The sequence below is a fragment of the Plectropomus leopardus genome, chromosome 13, assembly GCF_008729295.1.
Source record: "Plectropomus leopardus isolate mb chromosome 13, YSFRI_Pleo_2.0, whole genome shotgun sequence".
In the NCBI taxonomy this organism is placed as follows: domain Eukaryota; kingdom Metazoa; phylum Chordata; class Actinopteri; order Perciformes; family Serranidae; genus Plectropomus; species Plectropomus leopardus.
The window spans coordinates 26,873,294-26,895,502 of NC_056475.1; the positions used below are offsets into that span (position 1 = coordinate 26,873,294).

Below are 22,209 nucleotides of genomic sequence, written 5' to 3' on the forward strand. Positions count from 1 at the left end.
TATATATTTTTGCTTTTTTTTTTATTTTTAACTAAACTAAACTTTATGAAATGTCTACATCCCTGAAATACCTACTTAATTAATCCCACAAAATAAATAAGGAAATAAATATTTAATTAAATATAAATGATAAATTATAAAAAAAGATTTTTTTTTCTTAAAGAAAATTTTCCAATGACATGCTCTAATTTATTTCAGAATACTTTTATTTCATAAATTCATATTTATTTATTTCAGGAGACTTTTATTTTCTAATGCCACATTTATTTCTCAGCTTTTTTATTTACATAGCTTTTTAATAACCCATTCTTGGTAAGGTGTTAGTGGAAGGTATATCAAATTTTAAGCTTGACTGAATGTATATAAGAGGAGGTTTGAAAGAAATCCAGCTGTCATACCAGGCTTTTATATCACCACTCAGCATATGCCGCCTTCTCCAAATGTGCTCTCTGCCCACTGTGCACAGTGGGGCGATCAGAATATAGCAATCACTTTCCAATAATGTGTGGTAAATGACTGTTAAGTGAAGTACTCCACCATTTTTTTCCCCAAATATTTGTTTCCATTACATTTTTTGTGCTTTTCTGAATAAAATATTCAGACTCATTTTCATCTGTGTGATGATTTTAGGCCGGCGGCACCAGCGACCCAGCAGTCCCATGTCCACAGACAGCAACATGAGTCCTGCAATAACACATAAAAGACCTAGAAGACACAAACAGAACCAGTCCGGACAGCAGGGCTACCAGTCCAAAGATGTCTTCAATGATGGTTAAGATTGAACAAAGAAATTTTTTGTAGAGATTTACTCCCATTTATCTTTTAAAATTCTAACATTTTGACCTCTGTGCGCTGCTTTGTCCCCAGACTCTTGCATGCCTATGAATTTCCCAAGTCAGATGTCCCACGGCGACTATAAAGTGAGGGGGGCCACGCTGCCTCGGATGGGCTCAGGGGAGACCCGGGGTCGACGAGGCAGCACTGGGACTCACAGGGTCAAAGAGGCTGCATTTGAGCATAAAGACAACCAGGACAAGCACAAGACTCCACAAGGAGTTAAAGGAAGCAGCAAAAGCCGACAGCACTCAGGCACTGGATGAATTATTTTGCAAACTTTTTAACAAGTGATTGAGAGAGTAGACAACTAAATTTTTTCTTTCTTGTCTCTCCTTCAGAATTTGGGGATGTCCTTCTGTATAGTCGTCCCTCTTTCCCATCAGGTCAAGCTCAAAGGGAGCCTGATGATACCAATTCAGCCAGCTTTAAGTCATGTGGAGACTCAAGGACCAAACAGGGAGGACAGGTGGCACCTACAGGACAGGTCAAAGAGGTAAACCGAAATCAGTAAACAAAACTCTGCATATAAAAATTTCCCAAAATATGTGACAAGCCCCTTTCAAAATCAGTTTAGAAAAATATGACACTGTTTTGTTTTCACAGTTCCTGAAAAGCTAAGAAGCAATGCAAGCACAAAAGGAATATCCTACAGTTGCTTCAGACGAAGGACTATGACCTTGACCTTATTGGAAAAAAAAGACTCTTAAAGTACTGCACAATACATGCTATTGTTTTCTACTTCAAATTTCTCATAGGTGTTGGAAAAAAAGAAAAAGTGCTCTCATGTTAAAGTCTGTGGACTTCAATTTGATGCACTGTTATTGTTTGCTTGTTGGGTGACCATCTTCCGGGAGCAAGATGAATGCACATTTGATGATGGTCGTGAGTGTCTACACAAATATTGTCCATGGCGACTGCTTGATGCGGTCCTTACATGATCTTTGCCTGTCAGTTGTCTTGTTCTTTTACTGTAATTGATATTCAGTCATTACCAGCCATCTTGTAAATTCTTGAAATTGTTTACTGCCACAGAAGTGCTTCAAATTCAAATTTTATATAACAGTGTTAATGTTTTATAAGTGATGTACATCTTGTCTTTGTATTATTTGTTCTACTTTGGTTATAAAAGCACAATCACTTAATTTTATTCTAAGTCTTTATTATATGAATTTCAGTCTGGAGGAAATCAGTCTTTGGAGTCTTGTTAATCGTTTCATCAGCTCACTTCAGGCTGAGAAAATGATTGTTGATTGTGATTGTGCATTTGGTTGCGTACATTTGAGCTGCTTTCATTCAGATTTGAACTATCTGTTGTGTGTACTGAGAGAATTGCATGCAGATTCACATGTAGGAGCTTTTGCTTGACTGTTTTGTTGTCCCTTTGGGATGATGAAAAATCTGGTCATGGACTGGTTCCATTTATTTTTTTCTCCACTGAGTCAATTTCATTTAGTCCTGTGTGGCCATAACTTCTGGAGTAGGGCTGGACAATATGCTTAATTTATCCAATTGCCACTCAAGAATCTCCCACTGTACCAACCTAAATTTACTCACACAGCTATTTTTAACTAAACAAAAAAATTAAAAAGCTGGACGAATATCAGGAGGTAAGCATAAAAAAGTGAATATTATCATGCAGTGATATATTAAGGAAATAATGCATATTTCAAGTTGTTAAGTTAAATATGCATTATGCTATATATTCTGGTCATAATGTCCAACCCTATTCTCTGAGTTATATATGGAACAAATATGTCACTTTAACTACTCTGTTTCAATAAATATTGCTGTTCCTTAAGTAACAACAACAAATAATCCTTTTTTCACCATATGATATATCGCCTTGGAATTTCAAATGAAACAGATGATCAGAAACGGAAAAAAAAAAAAAAAAAAAAAAACAGCTAATGGTACCATGACCTAGATTACTGAAGTCTTCACACACATTTTGTCACACAAAGGTGGCAATTCAGTCACCAGAAGTAAATTTTGGCCTTGCACATTTCTGTAAGCCATGCCAATTACATGTATATGTTTCATACATAGCATATCAGTATTTCCAAAGTTGATATTTCTAGCGACTGGGTTGTAGCAAACATGCAAATACCTGCTGATCCTGTGCTACATTTCACTCATGTCTAAGGTGGTTGTTTTTGTTTCTGTTTAGTTTTTAAAGAAAAGAAGAAAAGGTGAGTATTGTTCCCTTGTCCTTTTTCACCTTTAACCTAAAAACAAAAAACACAAGAAAGTCATGATTTTTTTTTCATTTCTTTCCAGACCTTGAAAAGTTTGAATCAAATAATTCATGCAACATACAGTGAGACTTTTAGAAAAAAAAATTGGTATCAAGGAAAAGGTTGTATAAATTGACCCTCAGTGATTTAGACCATGAAATGTAGTGTTTAACAGTCTTCTTTTGCTATGTAATTTATATTTAACACATCTCTGAAAATCTGTGTTCATTAATGCTTGGGGGGGGGCTGTTGTTGTTTTTTTTTTTTTTTTTTTTTTCAGTTCCTGATTTCCAACTGTCACCAGGTTGTTGCTGAATGCTCTTCAGTTCATCCCACAGGTGGATGAGGAAGACGGGAGAGAAGAAAGCTGTGAGGATGTGCTGACATGCTGTTTAATTAACCTCACTTATGAACCTCCATCAACAGAGCAGCTGTGTGATGCTGAAAATCTTTCACAGATGTCTTTCAGTGCGTGAATATGTGTGGTGAGTGTCACTTTGAGTATTCCTCGACTCATACCCTAAGCGGTGCATCATCCACAAATAATTGAAGTGATTTTTTAATTATACAGAACTCATTGTGATTAATGAACAAGCTTGATCCTGAATAAACTCCACTCAGCAGTGATAAGTTAGGTGTCAGACTGTTTTTACCTCAACGTGGTTTATTCTGATATCACCCAAATATCACTGTGACTACATGAGACGGCACAAACTATCATCCCCTAATAATCTGCTTTGGACAGTTGGACTTTGGAAGATATCTCCTTTTACATTTAAAACATTTTCATAGCAGTACCCTGCACAAAATCACCCACCTCACTTCCCTGTCTGTGGTTGTGAAGATGCAGGCGTGTGTAACAAACGTGTCACAATTACCAACAAAGATTACTGCCAAAGACCGTGCAAGGCAATTGCCTAATGTTCTGCGGCAAAGTGGGTTTGCATTGCATGCAATGTTGTGGTGGGAGACAAACAAAAGTCATCGACTGGCAAACGCTCTTCCTCTGCAAAACAGCTAAAAAGGGGTGGAAACACGTTGATAACTTTCAAATTACCATGACAGAGGCCAGAACTATCATAAGCACTAAAGGAATCAAGTTGAGTTAGATTTAATATGTATGTTTAGTGGTAATGTTAATTTAGCATAAAACTTAGAACAATGTGGTTTAAATCGTTGCTGAAATAAACCTTTGATTTATAACAAATTGTACAAAGTAAGTTTGCATCTATTTTTGCTATCTTACACTCGCTCCCATGCATAATGCAACACATTTCATTTATATTTTTTTAGAAAAGCTGCAATGAAATCAAGCAATCAGGTATATTAGGCCACAACTATTCAAAAAATAAAAATAAATTAAATTAAATAAAAAAAGACTGCAAATCCTATGGGGATGGCTGTGGAAAGTAGCCAAGCTCTAAAGCAGCTTAAGAGCTACATTTTTTTTCTTCAGGAGTTCATGGAAGCCAAAAACAGAGCTAAAAGAGAGTAAATGTTTGACTGACATTTGCAAGGTGGATGGAAATATGACTCCAAAGTATGAAATGAATGCTAATGGTGATCCCTAATTACCAAATATGTAATTGGAAACTGTCTGTTCTTTCTTACAATCAATACTTCACTCAACCTAGAAACAATTTAACTCCCTACTTGGCTATTTTCCAACTCAATCAAATTTAGCTTTCAAAACACACTCTGCCAACGGTAAGAGGATCAGAGGTACAAGGATAGTTTTTCACCTTTCAAGTAGTATTTAACTTCTCAGTGGATTGTCTGCTCAGTCCTTATACGCCTACTTAAAGATAAACACAACCTTAAAAAAAGTTTGTGGAAACAGAACAAAATAAAGCACTACGAGCACGGCCGTTCAACAATTTTAAACTCAGAATCACCAACATCAACGCTCTCCTGTAGACTCACTGACCCACAACAACCCACATCACTCAAGTCACTTCACAAAACAGCATGAGGCTTGTAGCTACAGTTTTTTTTTTTCTTCAGTCTGTCTGCTGTTCACACTCACTGACTTTGTGACACTAGGTTAAGTGACTAGCAGAAATAACCAAAATAAAACTCCAAAAGTTGTTACTGTATAGCTTGGTCAGTGTAACTTTAAAGAACTTTCTAAGCTACAGTTGGATCATTTAAATTTAAATATTGGTTATACACAGAAACCAATGACCCAAAAAGCACGTAACACTCAGACGAACAACATATTTTTTAAATCTCACACAGGATAACACTGGAAGAGCAAGAGGTGGATATGACTTACAGACTGTGGAGAGGCCTCACAGACAGCTCCATTATTAAGGTAGGTCCACCCTTAAATATGCATAACTTTGACATTGTTGTGTTTAGGCAACACCAGCACTTGGCAACTGACGGCGGGTCATTAACAAATGCACATGCTGGCACAGACGGTTAGGATAAAGGGAATGAGACACTTGGTAAGGTGAAGAAAAAAACCCCATCAAATTCAGACGCAAAGCAAATACTGGGTTCACACATGAAAGTCCAGGGTTTGTTGGATCCATCCACCAATCCTGCTGCCTCCTGCACTCGCACTCTTTATATTATTTCGTTACCAGCAGTGTTTTGCATGTCATGCCTTTGCTGCAGGCACTGTCCAGCTTTCCTTAGGCGTATAATAACACTGAGACACATCTCTCCACTGGCCTGCTCTATGAGAGCACTCGTGCAGTTTTTGGCACCTCCTCCATCTACTACATTTTTTAAGACTCGGAGGATGCCGCTTCATGAGAATGCACAGACTGGGCAGAGCATAAGAATTTCTGCCATCCTGTCCTCCTTCTTAAGAAAGGAGACAAAAACCTTCTAACTGTATATCTCTGAGAGGCCAGTGAAGGGCTCTGGTTGTGATCATAGAACTAGGATAACAAACTTTTAACCTTCAGTGCAGAGCCTGTATGGTGTTTTCTGTGAAGAGGAACGATGTTATTCTTACATGTAACTGCTGACAATTCTGTTCTTTCTTTTTACATAAATAATGGCTGCATTTCTGATGTTTGCCCATTTACAGTAGTTGTTACAGCACAAAGGCTGCTGTCAATACCTGCGAGACTATCTTGTGTGTGTCCTTGTGCATAAAGGCTGACCTCCTTTACAGCTGCCAGCAGCTAAGATACAGCGTGATCTACCTTTTTTGTCCAATTATCGCTTCAAGCTTGACTGATGTGACTGCTATGTCTAAATGGAGGGTGGACAATTTTATCTTGTGCTGTGAAAGCTAATGTCCACTCCAATCAACATGGCTGACCCATGATTGCTGAATTAAAAAAAAAAATCAATGCTCTATTTATAACAGAGGGAAAATAATCATCCTCTTCATTACTGCCTCCGAGGGGGTAATATAATAATTGTTGACAAACTGGAGTGTGCATGGGCATTACTTAAATAGAAACTTGAATATGCAACACTTAATGGTTTTTATATTATGTTTACTGAGTCATTCATGCAATCAGCTACTTCATGAATTATTCCAATAACTTGATTGAAACTAAATAGAATTCTGATTCACCTGTGTTAGTAATGCCGTTTTCTTCTCCGGAAAATCTACTTCTCAGTAGCATGAATGGCTGCCTTCATCCTCATCTATTTCTTTTCCTCTCCTTTTTTTTTTCGTTTTCAAGGACAACTGTCTACAGTAGGTTATTCACAAGTGTTTGCCTTGGTTTCTAAGATACTGTGAGTGTGTGAGTGTGTGTGTGTGTGTGTGTGTGTGTGTGTGTGTGTGTGTGTGTTCGTTCTTATGCGCTTGTGTGTGCTGCCAAGTTTCATTTTCAATTTTGCTGTGTTTATCCAGCAGATTCTCTGCAATCTGTTGACAAAGAGCCGGCCCTGACAGCTAGGGCAAATGTGGCAGAATTGCTAGAGAGGCTGACAGAAAAAGTGAAACTGATGGCTGTCAACCCTGAACAACTCTTTAAAGCAGGGCAGATCTATAGAGACAGTATAGCTGAATGCTGCGCCGCGAAGGACAATATCTCTGCTGACCTACCCGCCATAATCTAGGTGGTCAAATTCCTCCCATTATCACCGCAAATGTTGAATCTTAACATTATCCAAAAATGTTATTCTGCATTGTGGAGGAAGTCATTGGAGGTTTTGGAGAACTGGCACCCTTTGGCCTCTTGAGCAGGTTCATGTAATCATTATGGCAACAGGATTTTCTACATAATGAGGTTTATTGGGGGTGTGCAGGAGGCAGTGTTCCAGGAGAGAAGTCTGGAGGTGATGGAGACATTGATTAGCTCCACAGCAGTGAAACAAACAGGTGGTGTCAGAGATAGGCAGCATTTCTCAGCCTTGAGAGGAAGTGTTTTCCTGCGTCATTGACAAGGGGGGGGGGGGTGACACTAGTGTCGACTGAGAAGTCAGAAGGGGCCAGAGTAATGAGGTGCAAATTTATGATTTCAAAATTTATAGCAGTTGTGTTTGAGGGAGATTACTTTCTCTTAAAGCAGACAGTTGGTGAGGAATTAGGAGGTGTCGGTGATAATGAATCTGGTGGAGAGGTGGAGCTTGATCCAGCAGTGGTAAATTCAAATTTGTTTATGAAGACATATCACTGTCTGTCACTATAAAAGTTGACTGTGAAACGAGGGAGGATGCGTCCTGCGACGCCAAGGGAGGACTTAAAGCGGTAGATGAGGAGGGAATGCTAAGTTGTCAAAAGCTGCACTCGAGGCAGAGAGGGTGATGACATGGCCTTATATGGCAGCAGGAGAGAGGGGGCATTTAGAGTACACACACGCTGACAGTTAGTTATACAATTTAGATATTTGGATATGAGAGACGGAGTGCTGTATCAAAATCGATCCTGCATAAGAAGGCAGGTGGATGGGTCACAAAACACAGGATTTTACCCAGGGGGCCGTTGTTCAGAACTGTGCAAAATCAAGGGAACTTAAAAGTATGTGTTGTCATTATGTTTTTCTAAACCTAACCTGACTTTACTTGACTAAACCTAAAGACATCCAATTTGTGGAAAGAGTGTGGTATTGTCTGTTAGAGAGCCCTCACATTCTAGATGGTTTGACATTACGACAGTCTGAAGTCCTCACTCGCTTTGTGGGAACATGCCTTAATGTCCGTAAGTGTGGAGATTGGGATTGGGCCTTAGGTTGGGTTTATTTTCCACAAAAAAATCAGTTACCTCACAAATAATCTCCCATATTTCAAATCCAGAACTTTCTGTTTTTCATCAAAGAAAATGTAACTTGTGGAGAAAAGACGTGGCTTTCTTCAATGAAAAAGTCCATTCTTGCTGTTCACTGGATGAGCAAAGTGTTCTTTTGAGTAGAGGGGTCCTTGAAGGAAAACATAGCCAGCAGGTGTTGTTGTTTCAAATTCAAAATTGAATAAAATTTAGGATATTTTTTCAACCCTACAACTTGATAGTAAATGCACCAATTGTTTTGTGTTCAGCTTTGGGGATTTTGTCCTGGCTTGAGGAGAGTCCCATGGCAACTTCACCAGACAAATTGTAAGTCAAGACTGTTGAAGTTAACTTTTTGGGCAGTAGTGCAGAGACAATCTGTCCTAACCAGAAAGGCTAAACTACAAGTGTGCCACTTTAGTCTCCCGGGCAGCTTTCAGCAACCAGAGCAGAGTTTCTGTTCCAGGATTAAACAGCAGAGCGAGTCTCAGCTGAGATTTTGAGACTGTGTGTCTGGATTTGTGAGTCAGGGAGAGCAGGTTATAGACAAAGATAAATATAATATCCTCTCTGTATTTACCTAAATGCCCTCTATTAGAGACCTCTAGGAGAGGCATCGCTGTTTCATGTCAGCGGCACAATGTGAAGTAGCAACATGAAAGAAGTAGATGAAGCATCAGGGTGAACAAGATGAAAATAAATTGGTCACAGAGGGAGCTAAAGGCCAGGAGACCGCTGGCCTTTGGCTCACCCTCAGGGTAGATGAGCCACAGAGAGAGCCCTGCGGTCTCAGGTGGAGCGCATGTAAACCACCACACTGTTTGAATGATGCAATTAGCCAAATGTCATGAGTCAAAAATCATCCTTTCAAGGCTAAATTACATATACTCATACTGAAAAGGTTGTTCACCACATGTTGGGAGCATTTCATGCAGTACTGAGATCTCAAAAAAGCAAGCAAATAGTTCCCTTTATCTTCCCTTAAAGCAGCAATAATGATTATTTGCAGAGTGAGATATTACAGCAGTTCATCTAGCCCACTGAGTATTAAGTCTGGCTTTAATGTGCAGAATCAAAAGGCTAAACAAAATACAATATAATGAACATGGTGAGGTCTCTTGTCTGAGCATCATACTGGGAAATATAACAACCCTCTGTGCTACTCATAAAGCTGTTCCAAAATATACAGTAGAGCTTTACAAGCTCTTTAATCACACTGTCTACATTTCCCTTGAAAATCTATGATACTGACATTTCCTAAGTCTAAAATTGGCTCTTCAGTGGGATGGTGACACTATGGATATGAATATCCTGTATGTAAACATGCTAATGATTGTTTGTGCTGTTAGATCTTGAATTAACATGTGTAATCTCTGTGAAGCTGATTTTTCTCATGTAAACTGCAGCCTGTCATTATGATTAATTTATGTTCACCTAGATAAAAGGGTGGTTTACCTCAAGGATTCTGTATTTTATTTATGTATTTACTCCATTTACCCATGTGTAGAGTCCCTCTTATATACTTACTAATTTTGTTTAAATTTCTTTAATTGTATTATCTTACTTGCTTTTTGGGGATGGTTAATGCACCTGCATAATGATGAAACACTGGGTTTAAAGGGGCTAATCTCAATTTCTTTATATGTAGGCTATTTTTTTTTAAATCAAAGTCAGAACCACTAGGACCTTTCTTAAATATTAACATATTGAACTTTTACACAATTGATTACTTACAAATGATGATGGAAATGAAATGTAGCCACTGGTTCACACTTGTTTAAGCGTTCTTACATTATTGTCACATTGTCATCCAAATGCTAAATCTAATGTTAATGGGGTTAGGGCCAGGGTAAGGGTAAGGGTTGGGCCATGTGAATTGGAATTGTTTTATTTTAATTAACAAGTCATCAAAAAAATCACTGTTGTTGAATTAATATGGCCATATATACTTTATTGTTAATTTTACTATGAATTCTTTCTGTAGAAAGTGGATCATCGTTACAAATATTTCTTTGCAGCAGTGTCCAAAGTAGTGAAGCAGTGTGAGGCCAAATTGTTCCTGAGTGGTGAAAAAACATAGCACAGCAGTAAATAACAATTACAGCAAACTGCTTTTTCATCCAACCAAGACCACAACACCCCAAAGTGACCATACCACTCCAACTACATCTTTATATGGAGCCATGACTCTATGAATGCTGGTGGAGCCTTGTAATTGGGCCCTGTGGGCACAGCTAGGGTAAATTAGGAGGATCCTATGCAGGATCGGTGGTAGGATTTTGTGGAGGAAAGGGGGGCTGGTCCCTGTAATAGGGTGGACAAATTGTGTCAAAGTAAGTATAGAATTGATGGCATGATACCAATTCTTCTGTCCCCACAGCAACTCTGGAAACCCACCCAGTTAGATTTAAAGCTTAAACGGTGGCTTACACATGGTGCCATGTCTGCACAATATCTGCAGACAATCCTAATCCTTGTCTATCTATCTCAAGATACAAATATTGACAGCCTGTGGGCACAGCGCGGGCACTGTGCATGAAACCTATTGTACCATTGCCTGAAGCTATCCTCCCCACTGCTGTCCAGAGGAGCTGTCATTCAAAGATAACTTGAGTGACTTTCAGTCTTTGCAGCCTCGTCTGTGATGGAGCAAAGTTGAATCTAGAACTTTTTCAAACTATGTCGATAAGACAAAATATGTCTTTTTAGGCATATTTTGTCTTTGTAAGGTGGTGCCATCTAGAGGTCATGGTAATTATTAGGGGAGCAGACAAGGTGATGAGCTGTGGTAGGATAAGAAGCAACAAAGTCTACCTAAACCTTATCACAAAGCGTTAAAGCAACCATTTTTACCTTAAGCAGTGTAAAATACAGAAATGTTTGGTGTTAGTCTTCCAAAATGGCATAAAATAAGTCAGAGATATTGTATATCATCCCACAGTATGTTGTCCCAAACAGCATAAAAACATCATAATATAGCATGTCAAAAAAATTAACGAAAACGTCATAGTATAGTAATACATATCCAAAGAACAGCTGAAAACCACATAAAATAGCATGTCAAGACACGCCATAGTATAGAATGTCTAAAAATTTGACAAAAAACATCAACATATAGCATGTCAAAAAAGGACTGAAAACGTCATAGTACAGTATGTTGAAAAATGTCAAAATATGACATGTCCAAAAAACAGCTGAAAACCACATACAATAGCATGCAGAGACAAGCCCATTGCATATAATACAAAAACTGCCAAAAACACCAAAATATAGCATGTCAATAAAAAAGACAGAAAATGCCATATTATAGGATGGCGAAAACTGTCAAAATATAACATGTCCAAAAAACAGCTGAAAGCCACATTTAATTACCTGCTGAGAAAAACATCTCAAAAACTTCCCAAACACCATAGTATAGCATATCCAAAAAACAACCAAAAATGCCATGCTATAATATAGCGTAAAATGTCAATATGGCATGGCCAAAAAACTACTAAAAACCACATAAAATAGCCTGCCGAGACATATCATAGCATAGAAAGTTGCAAAAACAGTCCAAAACACCATAATATAGTATGTCAAAAAAACACTCAAGAAGTGATACCCACAGGTAGAGGAAGTCGTCCTCTAATCGGAAGGTCCAGGATTTGATCCCCAGGTCCTCCGGGCAACATGTCGAAGTATCCTTGGGCAAGATACTGAACCCCAAATTGCTCCCAATGCTCCCAGTGTGAGTGTGTGTGTGTGTGTGTGTGTGTGTGTGTGTGTGTGTGAAAGATTACTGAGTAGCAGGTGGCACCTTGTACGTTAGCCTCGGCCACCAGTGTGTGAATGTGTGTGTGAATGGGTGAATGTGACGTGTAGTGTTAAAAGCGCTTTGAGTAGTCAATAAGCCTAGAAAAGCGCAATACAAGTCCATTTACCATTTACCATAGTATGGCGAAAAAAGTCAAAATATGACATAGACAAAAACAGCTGAAACCTGCATGAAATAGCCTACCAATACGAGCATTACATAGAATGTTGCAAAGACAACCAAAAACACTACAATGCAGCATGTCAAAAAAAACATCGAAGATGCTGTGTTTTTTTCGCAATACTATACTTTGGCATAAAACGCTAAAAGTTTTTGACATCCTGTACCATGACTGTTTTTTTTTTTTTTCATTTTGAGCGATCACTTTTTTCACCATTTTTCCCTGTGCTATAGTATGGCTTTTTTCGCCAAATTTTACTTTGGCTTAAAAAGGTCAAAATAATGACTTTTTGGACTGTTTTTTCAACAGAATATACTATAAACTGCCTCAATGTGCTGTAGTCTTACTTTTTTCAGCATTTTGAGAGATCACTTTTTTGACCATTTTTCCCTGTGCTATAGTATGGCTTTTTTCACCAAATTTTACTTTGACTTTAAACGATCAAAATAATGACTTATTGGACTGTTTTTTTCAACAAATACATTATAAACGGCCTCAATGTGATGTAGAGATACTTTTTTCAGCATTTTGAGCGATCACTTTTTTGACCATTTTTCCCTGTGCTATAGTATGGCTTTTTTCACCAAATTTTACTTTGGATTAAAATGCTCAAAATAATGACTTTTTGGACTGTTTTTTCAACAGAATACATTATAAACGGCCTCAATGTGATATAGAGATACTTTTTTTAGCATTTTGAGTGATCACTTTTTTGACCATTTTTCCTTGTGCTATAGTATGGCTTTTTTAATCGAATTTTACTTTGGCTTTAAACGCTCAAAGTAATGACTTTTTGGACTGTTTTTCCAGTAGACTATACTATAAACTGCCTAAATGTGCTGTAGTATGACTTTTTTCAGTATTTTGAAAATATGACTTTTTTGACCATTTTTCCCTGTGCTATAGTATGGCTTTTTTCACCAAATTTTACTTTGGCTTTAAACGCTCAAAATAATTACTTTTTGGACTGTTTTGTCAACAGAATATACTATAAACTGCCTCAACTTACTGTAGTATTACTTTTTTCAGCATTTGGAGAGATGACTTTTTTGACCATTTTTCCCTGTGCTATAGTATGGCTTTTTCAGCAAATTTCACTTTAGCTTAAAAAGGTCAAAATAATGACTTTTTGGACTGTTTTTTGACAGAATATACTATAAACTGCCTAAATGTGCTGTAGTATTACTTTTTTCAGTATTTTGAAATATGACTTTTTTGACCATTTTTCCCTGTGCTATAGTATGGCTTTTTCACCAAATTTTACTTTGGCTTAAAAAAGGTCAAAATAATGACTTTTTGGACTGTTTTGTCCACACAATATACTATTTTCTGCGTCAATGTTCTGTAGTATTACTTTTTTCAGCATTTGGAGAGATGACTTATTTGACCATTTTTCCCTGTGCTATAGTATGGCTTTTTCACCAAATTTCACTTTGGCTTAAAAAGGTCAAAATAATGACTTTTTGGACTGTTTTTTCGACAGAATGTACTAAAAACTGCCTCAACGTGCTGTAGTATGACTTTTTTCAGCATTTGGAGAGATTACTTTTTTGACCATTTTTCCCTGTGCTATAGTATGGCTTTTTTCACCAAATTTTACTTTGACTTTAAATGCTCAAAATAAATTACTTTTTGGACTGTTTTGTCAACAGAATATACTATAAACTGCCTCAACTTACTGTAGTATGACTTTTTTCAGCATTTGGAGAGATGACTTTTTTGACCATTTTTCCCTGTGCTATAGTATGGCTTTTTCACCAAATTTCACTTTAGCTTAAAAAGGTCAAAATAATGACTTTTTGGACTGTTTTTTCAGCAGAGTATACTATATAAACTGCCTAAATGTGCTGTAGTATTACTTTTTTCAGTATTTTGAAACATGACTTTTTTGACCATTTTTCCCTGTGCTATAGTATGGCTTTTTTCACCAAATTTTACTTTGGCTTTAAACGCTCAAAGTAATGACTTATTGGACTGTTTTTCCAGTAGACTATACTATAAACTGCCTAAATGTGCTGTAGTATGACTTTTTTCAGTATTTTGAAACATGACTTTTTTGACCATTTTTCCCTGTGCTATAGTATGGCTTTTTCACCAAATTTTACTTTGGATTAAAATGCTCAAAATAATGACTTTTTGGACTGTTTTTTCAACAGAATACATTATAAACGGCCTCAATGTGATATAGAGATACTTTTTTTAGCATTTTGAGTGATCACCTTTTTTGACCATTTTTCCCTGTGCTATAGTATGGCTTTTTTAATCGAATTTTACTTTGGCTTTAAACGCTCAAAGTAATGACTTTTTGGACTGTTTTTCCAGTAGACTATACTATAAACTGCCTAAATGTGCTGTAGTATTACTTATTTCAGTATTTTGAAATATGACTTTTTTGACCATTTTTCCCTGTGCTATAGTATGGCTTTTTCACCAAATTTCACTTTGGCTTAAAAAGGTCAAAATAATGACTTTTTGGACTGTTTCTTCAACAGAATATACTATAAACTGCGTCAATGTTCTGTAGTATTACTTTTTTCAACATTTGGAGACATGACTTTTTTGATCATTTTTCCCTGTGCTATAGTATGGCTTTTTAACCAAATTTTACTTTGGCTTAAAAAGGTCAAAATAATGACTTTTTGGACTGTTTTTTCAACAGAATACATTAGAAATGGCCTCAATGTGATGTAGAGGTACTTTTTTCAGCATTTTGAGCAATCACTTTTTTGACCATTTTTCCCTGTGCTATAGTTTGGCTTTTTTTCATCAAATTACACTTTGGCTTAAGATGCTCAAAATAATGAGTTTTTGTACTGTTTTTTCCACAGGCTATACTATAAATTGCCTCAACCTGGTGTTGTATGACTTTTTTTAGTATTTGGAACGATCACTTTTTATATCATTTTTCCCTGTGCTATAGTGTTTGTTTTTTTTCACCAAATTTTGCTTTGCTTTAAAAAGCTCAAAATAATGACTTTTCAGACCATTTTTTCCAGTGGCTTCACTATAAACTGCCTTAACATGCTGTACCATGACCATTTTTAGACATTTGGAACAGTTACTTTTTTGACAATTTTTCCCCGTGGTATAGTATGGCTTTTTTTTTTTTTACTAAGGTTTACTTTGGCTTGAAAAGGTCAAAATAAAGACTTTTTGGACTGTTTTGTCAGCAGGCTATAATATAAACTGCCTCAACATGGTGTATTATGACTTTTTTTAACATTTGGAGAGGTCACATTTTTAACCATTTTTTCCTGTGCTATAGTACACCAAATTTTGCTTTGGCTTTAAATGCTCAAAATAATATTTTTTTTCAACAGGCTATACTATAAACTGCTTCACCATGCTGTAGTATTACTTTTTTCAGCATTTGAGGGATCATTTGACCATTTTTCCCTGTGCTATAGTTTGTTTTTTTTCAACAAATTTTACTTTGGCTGAAGTCAAAGAAAAATCTGGTGAACAAAAGCCATAGTATAGCACAGGGAAAAATGTTCAAACAAGTAACTGTTCCAAAAAGAAGACTTTCTAAAGTACAGCATGTTGAGGCAGTTTATAGTATAGCCTGTTAAAAAAAAGGGTCAAAAAAAGTCATTATTTTGAGCTCTTTATGCCAAAGTACAGTATGGTGAAAAAAAGCTGTACTATAGCACAGGGAAATTGGTCCAAAAAGTGATCGTTCCAAATGTTAAAAAAAATCATAGTACAGCATGTTGAGGCAGTTTATAGTACAATCTGTTGAAGAAAAAAACAGTCCAAAAAGTCAATATTTTGAGCGTTTAAAGTCAAAGTAAAATTTGGTGAAAAAAGCCATACTATAGCACAGGCAAAAATGGTCAAAAAAGTGGCCGCTCTAAATATAAGAAAAAGTCATAGTACAGCATGTTGAGGCAGTTATAGTATAGCATTTTACAAAAACGGTCCAAAAATTCATTATTATTAGCATTTTATGCCAAAGTAAAATTTGTTGAGAAAAGCCATGCTATAGTACAGGGAAAAAATGTCAAAAAAGTGACCCCTCCAAATGTTAAACAAAGTCATAGTACAGCATGTTGAGGCAAATATAGTGTAGCCTGTTAAAAAAAACGGTCCAAAAAGTCAGTATGTTTAGCATTTTAAGCCAGGGTACAGTATGTGAAAAAAGCCATACTACAGCACAGGGAAAAATAGTAAAAAAAGTGAAAGTGAAAATAGTAATACCACAGCATGTTTAATTTATAGTATATCCTGTTGAAAAAACGGTCCAAAAGTCATTATTTTGAACTTTTAAGCCAAAGTAAAATTTGGTGAAAAAAGCCATACTATAGCACAGAGAAAAACTTTTAAAAAAGTGATTGTTCTAAATGTTAAAAAAAAGTCATACTACAGCATGTTGAGGCAGTTTATAGTATAGTCTGTTGAAAAAAAAAAGGGAAAAACGGTCAAAAAAGTGACTATTCCAAGGGTTAGAAATAGTCATATTACAGCATGTTGTAGCAGTTAATAGTACAGCCTGTTGAAAAAACGGTCCAAAAAGTAATTATTTTGAGCGTTCCCGTTGACTGGTATTGTAACCGCACAGTTGACTTTCTTGTCCATATTGCTTTATTTAAAACTCTGAAAACCTTTTTTTGGCTGTTCATAGTCATTCATCTCATTGAATAGTGTATTCAACACTGATTATATCCACTGTATGGCGCTGCTGTAGATAAACATTATTGTCTGAATACTGTGGAAAAAAACGTAAGTGACTCGGTGCTGCACGGCTCCTCAGAAATCTCAGAGTAAGAGCAAAAAAAAAATCTTTCACATATCATTTCTATACCCCGTAACAATCCTTTTTTTAGTTGAAAGAAATAAACTTAACACTAAAATATATATCTACGATTCCTCCGAAAACTGGATTGACCGCTCGGTTGAGTTGCCAGTCTGGGTAAACAGTTTAGCTCAAGTCACTAATTTCTCATTTTGTTTTCTAATCATTGCTACTCAATTTGTAGTTACACAGACATAATATACATCAAAATGTTCATCTATTTGTCAGGATTCATAATGTGTAAATATCTAAGCTGTGGTTTTTGTACTTTTAAGGATAGCGTTGTCTAAACTCACCCATGCAGGTCTGGATAGCAGATTAGCGCCATTCATTTGTATGGTGAGCACTGTTTTTGAATCAATGGTCACAGCTCAAAAAATATACAGTATATCATACAGCTTTGATATTTATATTGTGTGAATCATTTCAATTCTAAAATTTTATGCACACAGGCCTACTCCCTCTCCCTCTATCTCTCAGACACACACACACACACACACACACACACACACACACACATGCAGCTACTCAAAGCTAGCTACATGGGCACATTTTTGTAACTCCTATGAACGGAATAACAAAAAGCGGTGCTTTGTTGCATACCACCAGAAGAGAATGCAGGTGTTTGATAGGGTGATAGTGTCACACTCTGTTGTTCAGTAAGCAAGTTAGACAAGTGTGATGTGGAAATATGAAGCCTGTTTACATCACTGTTCATAAATTATCAATGAATTTCTGTTCACAGTGAATAACTAAGCATTGTTGGTTGTATTTGATTTCGATGAAATGCATTGTTGGTTTTGAAAGTATTTATATATAAGTTAAGAAATATATTTGTTAAATTTATGAAAGGTTATTTTAACAAATTATACTCTCTGTGATGTTTTTATATGAAAAAAAAACTAAACATTTTGTTGCAGAAATGAAATAAATGCCCACAATTACCCTAAACGGGCAAGTCAACCATCTGGTTGACCTGCATACACTGCAAAAACTGCCGATCTAACCAAGTGTAATAATCTTATATTTAGATTTAAAAAATCTAGTTAGTCTTGTTTTAAGTATAAATGGATTATCTAGTGCTGACTAGGAAAGATCATTTGACTTAATTCAAGTAAATATCACTTGCCTGGTCTTGTTAAGCATCTTTGTCTTTTTCTGAGTTATTTTTAACTAGATACAGGAGACAAGTCTGGAAACATCCACTTCAGGTCTATAGAAACCTTATTTTAAGCACTAGTATGTCCAACTAGGCTTAAATAAATTGCTTGAAATTAGTGTTTTTGATCTTATTTCAAGCTTTTATGGGCTACAATGAGAGTCACACAGTTTTACTGGTTTTAAGACACCTTAACAAGCAAAATTTGCTTACTGCACTGGCAGCCAAATTTGCTTCTTTTAAGTGCAAGTATGCTTAAATCTAGGGTGTTTGGCCTTAAATTTGACAGGCCATTTTTGCAGTGTATCTGCTTCCTGATTGGGTAATCTGAAAAACAAAACTTGAAATGTTACTAAATGAAGAGGCAGGAACACAATTGTACCAACAAATAATTTTTTGCAAATGCAAGTCAAAGGGATACGCCAAAGTACAATACATGAAAAAAAGCCATACTAAAGCACAAGGAAAAATGGTCAAAAAAGTGACCGTTCCAATTGTTAAAAAAAGTCCTAGTACAGCATGTTGAGGCAGTTTATAGTATAGTCTGTTGAAAAAATGGTCCAAAAAGGCAATATATTTGCCTCAACATGCTGTACTATGACTTTTGGATTTGGAGCGGTCACCTTTTTGACCATTTTTCCCTGTGCTATAGTGTGGCTTGTTTTGACATACTGTACTTTGGCTTTAAACACTGAAATTATTTACTTTTTGGATGTTTTTGTCAACAGGCTATATTATTACCTGCCTCAACATGCAGTACTATGAGTTTGTTTAAAATTTTAAGGGGTAGCTTTTTTTTTACCATTGTTCCCCATGCTATAGTAAAGATTTTTTCCCCATATTGTACTTTCGCTTAAAACACTCTCAGTATTTACTTTTTGGACTGTTTTTCCAACAGGCTACACTGTAAACTACCTAAACATGCTGCACTATGACTTTTTTTTAACATTTGGTGGCGTCACTTTTTTGACCATTTTTCCCTTTGTTATAGTGTGGCTTTTTCCCATCCCATACTTTGGCTTAAAACGCTCAAAATATTGACTTTTTGGACCATTTTTTCAACAGACTACACCGTAAACCTCCTCCGTAAACATGCTGTAGTATTACATCTTTCTGCATTTTGAGCAATCACTTTTCTGACCATTTTTCTCTGTTCTTTATGGACTGGTTTTTAAACATGTTAAAATAATTATGACATGGCCAAAAAACAGCTAAAAACCACATATACTCTCCTGCCGAGAAACGGCATTGCATAGAATGTTGCAAAACATTACACAAATATCTCAAAACACCATAATATAGCATTTCAAAAAAATGACAGAAAATGCCATACTTAAGTATGGCGAAAAATGTCAGAATAGGACATGGCTAAAAAACACTAATAAACAACCTAATAAAATAGCATGCCAAGAAACAACATAGCATAGAATGATGCAAAAACGGTGAAAAACACCATAATATAGCATGTCGAAAAAAACGACCAAAAATGGCAGACTATAGTATGACAGAAAATATCAAAGTATGACATGGCCAAAAATACAGTCAAAAATAGCATAAAGAAGTAATATCACTAACTTACCAAATAGAAGTTATACAATGGTATGTTGTCCAAAATAGGATAAATAAAGCCATAGTATAGTATGTCATCCAAAATAGTATAAAAGAAAAAATAATATTATGTTAACCAAAATAGCATTAAAAAACAGCATAGTATAGTATGTTTTAAAACTGCATAAAAAAGTCATAGCAGAGTATGTCGTCCAAAACTGAATAAAAAAATAAAACAAAGCATAGCATGATGCCTGAAACAGCACAAATTAGCCAAAGGTAGCATTAACAAGCAAGTTTAAACTTAGAAAACCTTTTAATAACCTGAGCTAATACACCTGATACTTCAGCTGTTTTTAAGGTCCCTTTCACAGTCTCCTTTTGCAGCCACCTGTCCTGGATAAGGATCCAACTCACAAGCTTGGACAGATGAGGTCAAGTGACCTTGACCTTTGACCTATGGCTACCAAAATCTAAACAGTTCATCTCTGAGTCCAAGGGGATGTTTTTCTTGTTGTCTAGTTTTCTTGTGATATTGCTCAACAACCGAGAAACAGAGAATGCCTCAGCTATCAGGGACAGAGCCATAGGAAACGTGGGCACAGTTGTAGCATGAAACTGATGTGTCTTGAGTAGAGTTGTTTTTTTGTGTTTTTTTTTTTTTTTTTTTTTTTTTACCAGTTTCTATCACCTGGGCCTAATGAACAAAGACTTGATGGCTTTGCTACTGAAACATGCCGTATACTTAAATCCAGAAAATGTTGTACGCACAAAAAAATACAGATGTATGAAACTGTGCACACTCATGAATCCAAGCACATTTCCTTTGTACATCCCAATCAACGTGGAATTGAGCATGTATAGGGGTACCAGACTCCTCCCTCTCCATGCCCTCATTTAAATATGCAGATTAATTTAACTAGGCCCTGCATGTAGGATTCCCCTCTCTTATCTCAGATAACACAAACATTAGCAATTAGTAAAACTAGGGAGAAGAATTTTTCAGAATGTGAGTTGGAGACGCTCCTTAAAGTATATTTTTTGTGCAAAATGGATTTACAGTTTCCATTTGTTAATTTCATAGATCGCATGCATCATGCACTACAGTTGTAAATGAACGCAGCAGTGCGCTGGGGAAAAGGTGAGGCTGATCAAGTGATTTCAAACTTTACGCACATGTTTATTGACATAATTTCTCAAACACAAACAGGGGCTTGTTGGAAAGCTTGTAATTTGTAGTTTAATCTGAAAAAACCAGCAAGTCACTAACCAGTGACATTATGTCTGTGAAGACATGATGATATTTGGGGGCGCACATGCTGAATGCGCATCAGGGGGATTAATATTAGGACAATTAAACGAATAATTATTTACTCACCTAGAAGCCACCCATCGCGCACGTTGCCAGCTTGTAGCATGTTCCCAACCATGCTGCTCGTTAGAATGAATGAATCCTGCGTTGATCCAGGCCATCTTGCCACATTGTTTGTTAATTGCATTTGCGCATCACGTATGATCTGTACATTGATCAGATGAAAATGCTTCCTGTTAACATAAATATATTCATCTTTTATAGCAATGTGTATGCAGTCGAGAGCTCCGATTACATTAGGAAAACCGGCTCTCGCTGCAAATTGCGCTTTAATGTTGGCCTATTCAGCTGCATTGTATGGGAATTTGATATACCTGGCTGACATGCGGATAATTCCGTCCCACACAGCTGGCATGGCTTGGCTCAGGGTCTACTGTCACTGTCCCGATAGGTCGACCAGCTTCCTCTGGAATGCCCCTGTCGCTAGGAAGCCCGGTGTGGTCAGCATCCGTATGAGCAGATCAGCGCATGGCTCCTCACAGTTCAGGATTGCCCTCGGAAAACTTCAAACGGCTGATGAGCCACTCGTCATCGTGTGCCCATTTGCAATATCTTCTAATAATGCTAATTGTTGTTAACATTATTATCTGCAACATTTTGTGCATGCTTTTATATCCACTCATCTAATTGACGAAGGTGGATGTGTTAAAGTTCATCAGTGTGTCTCTGATGTGCACATCACTCAGAGGAGTAACCATTTTGATATTGTTAACAGTGTCCCAGTATCACCTATAAGTGTCGCCAACGGATCAAAAGCAGTAGACATGCATATGGCAGCCATGAAGCTGGCGTGGAGCACCACACATTTCCACGGTCATTTCACTCTTAATACATCGGAACGTGAATGTGGAAAAGGGCGAACACCATGCTTTTGTGCGTATGCACCCTTTGTACATGAGGCCCCTTGTCCATTTGTTTTGGAGAGGAAGAGACCTTGGTAGATAATTTGGCTCCAGGTGAAAACATACTGAGTAATGAACACTGAAGGAATCCTAACCGACACAAGTTTCAGCTGTATTATACACTATATAATACACACTGTGCACTAAAATCATTGTCTCATCTTAAGACAAAATGACCATATGAAATCTATGAAATGATCCAA

General features: G+C 36.7%; 1 protein-coding gene across 1 annotated transcript in view; it reads left to right on the forward strand.

Annotated features, from left to right (window-relative positions):
• LOC121952493 (roundabout homolog 1-like) overlaps nt 1-1,858 on the forward strand; it is a 105,390-nt gene extending 103,532 nt beyond the window's left edge. The window contains exons 27-30 of the mRNA XM_042499217.1: nt 631-771; nt 868-1,089; nt 1,176-1,330; nt 1,441-1,858. Coding sequence (XP_042355151.1) covers nt 631-771; nt 868-1,089; nt 1,176-1,330; nt 1,441-1,455 — 533 coding nt within the window. The 3' untranslated portion in view covers nt 1,456-1,858. The remainder of the gene's footprint in view (nt 1-630; nt 772-867; nt 1,090-1,175; nt 1,331-1,440) is intronic.
• Nucleotides 1,859-22,209: the final 20,351 nt, after the last annotated feature.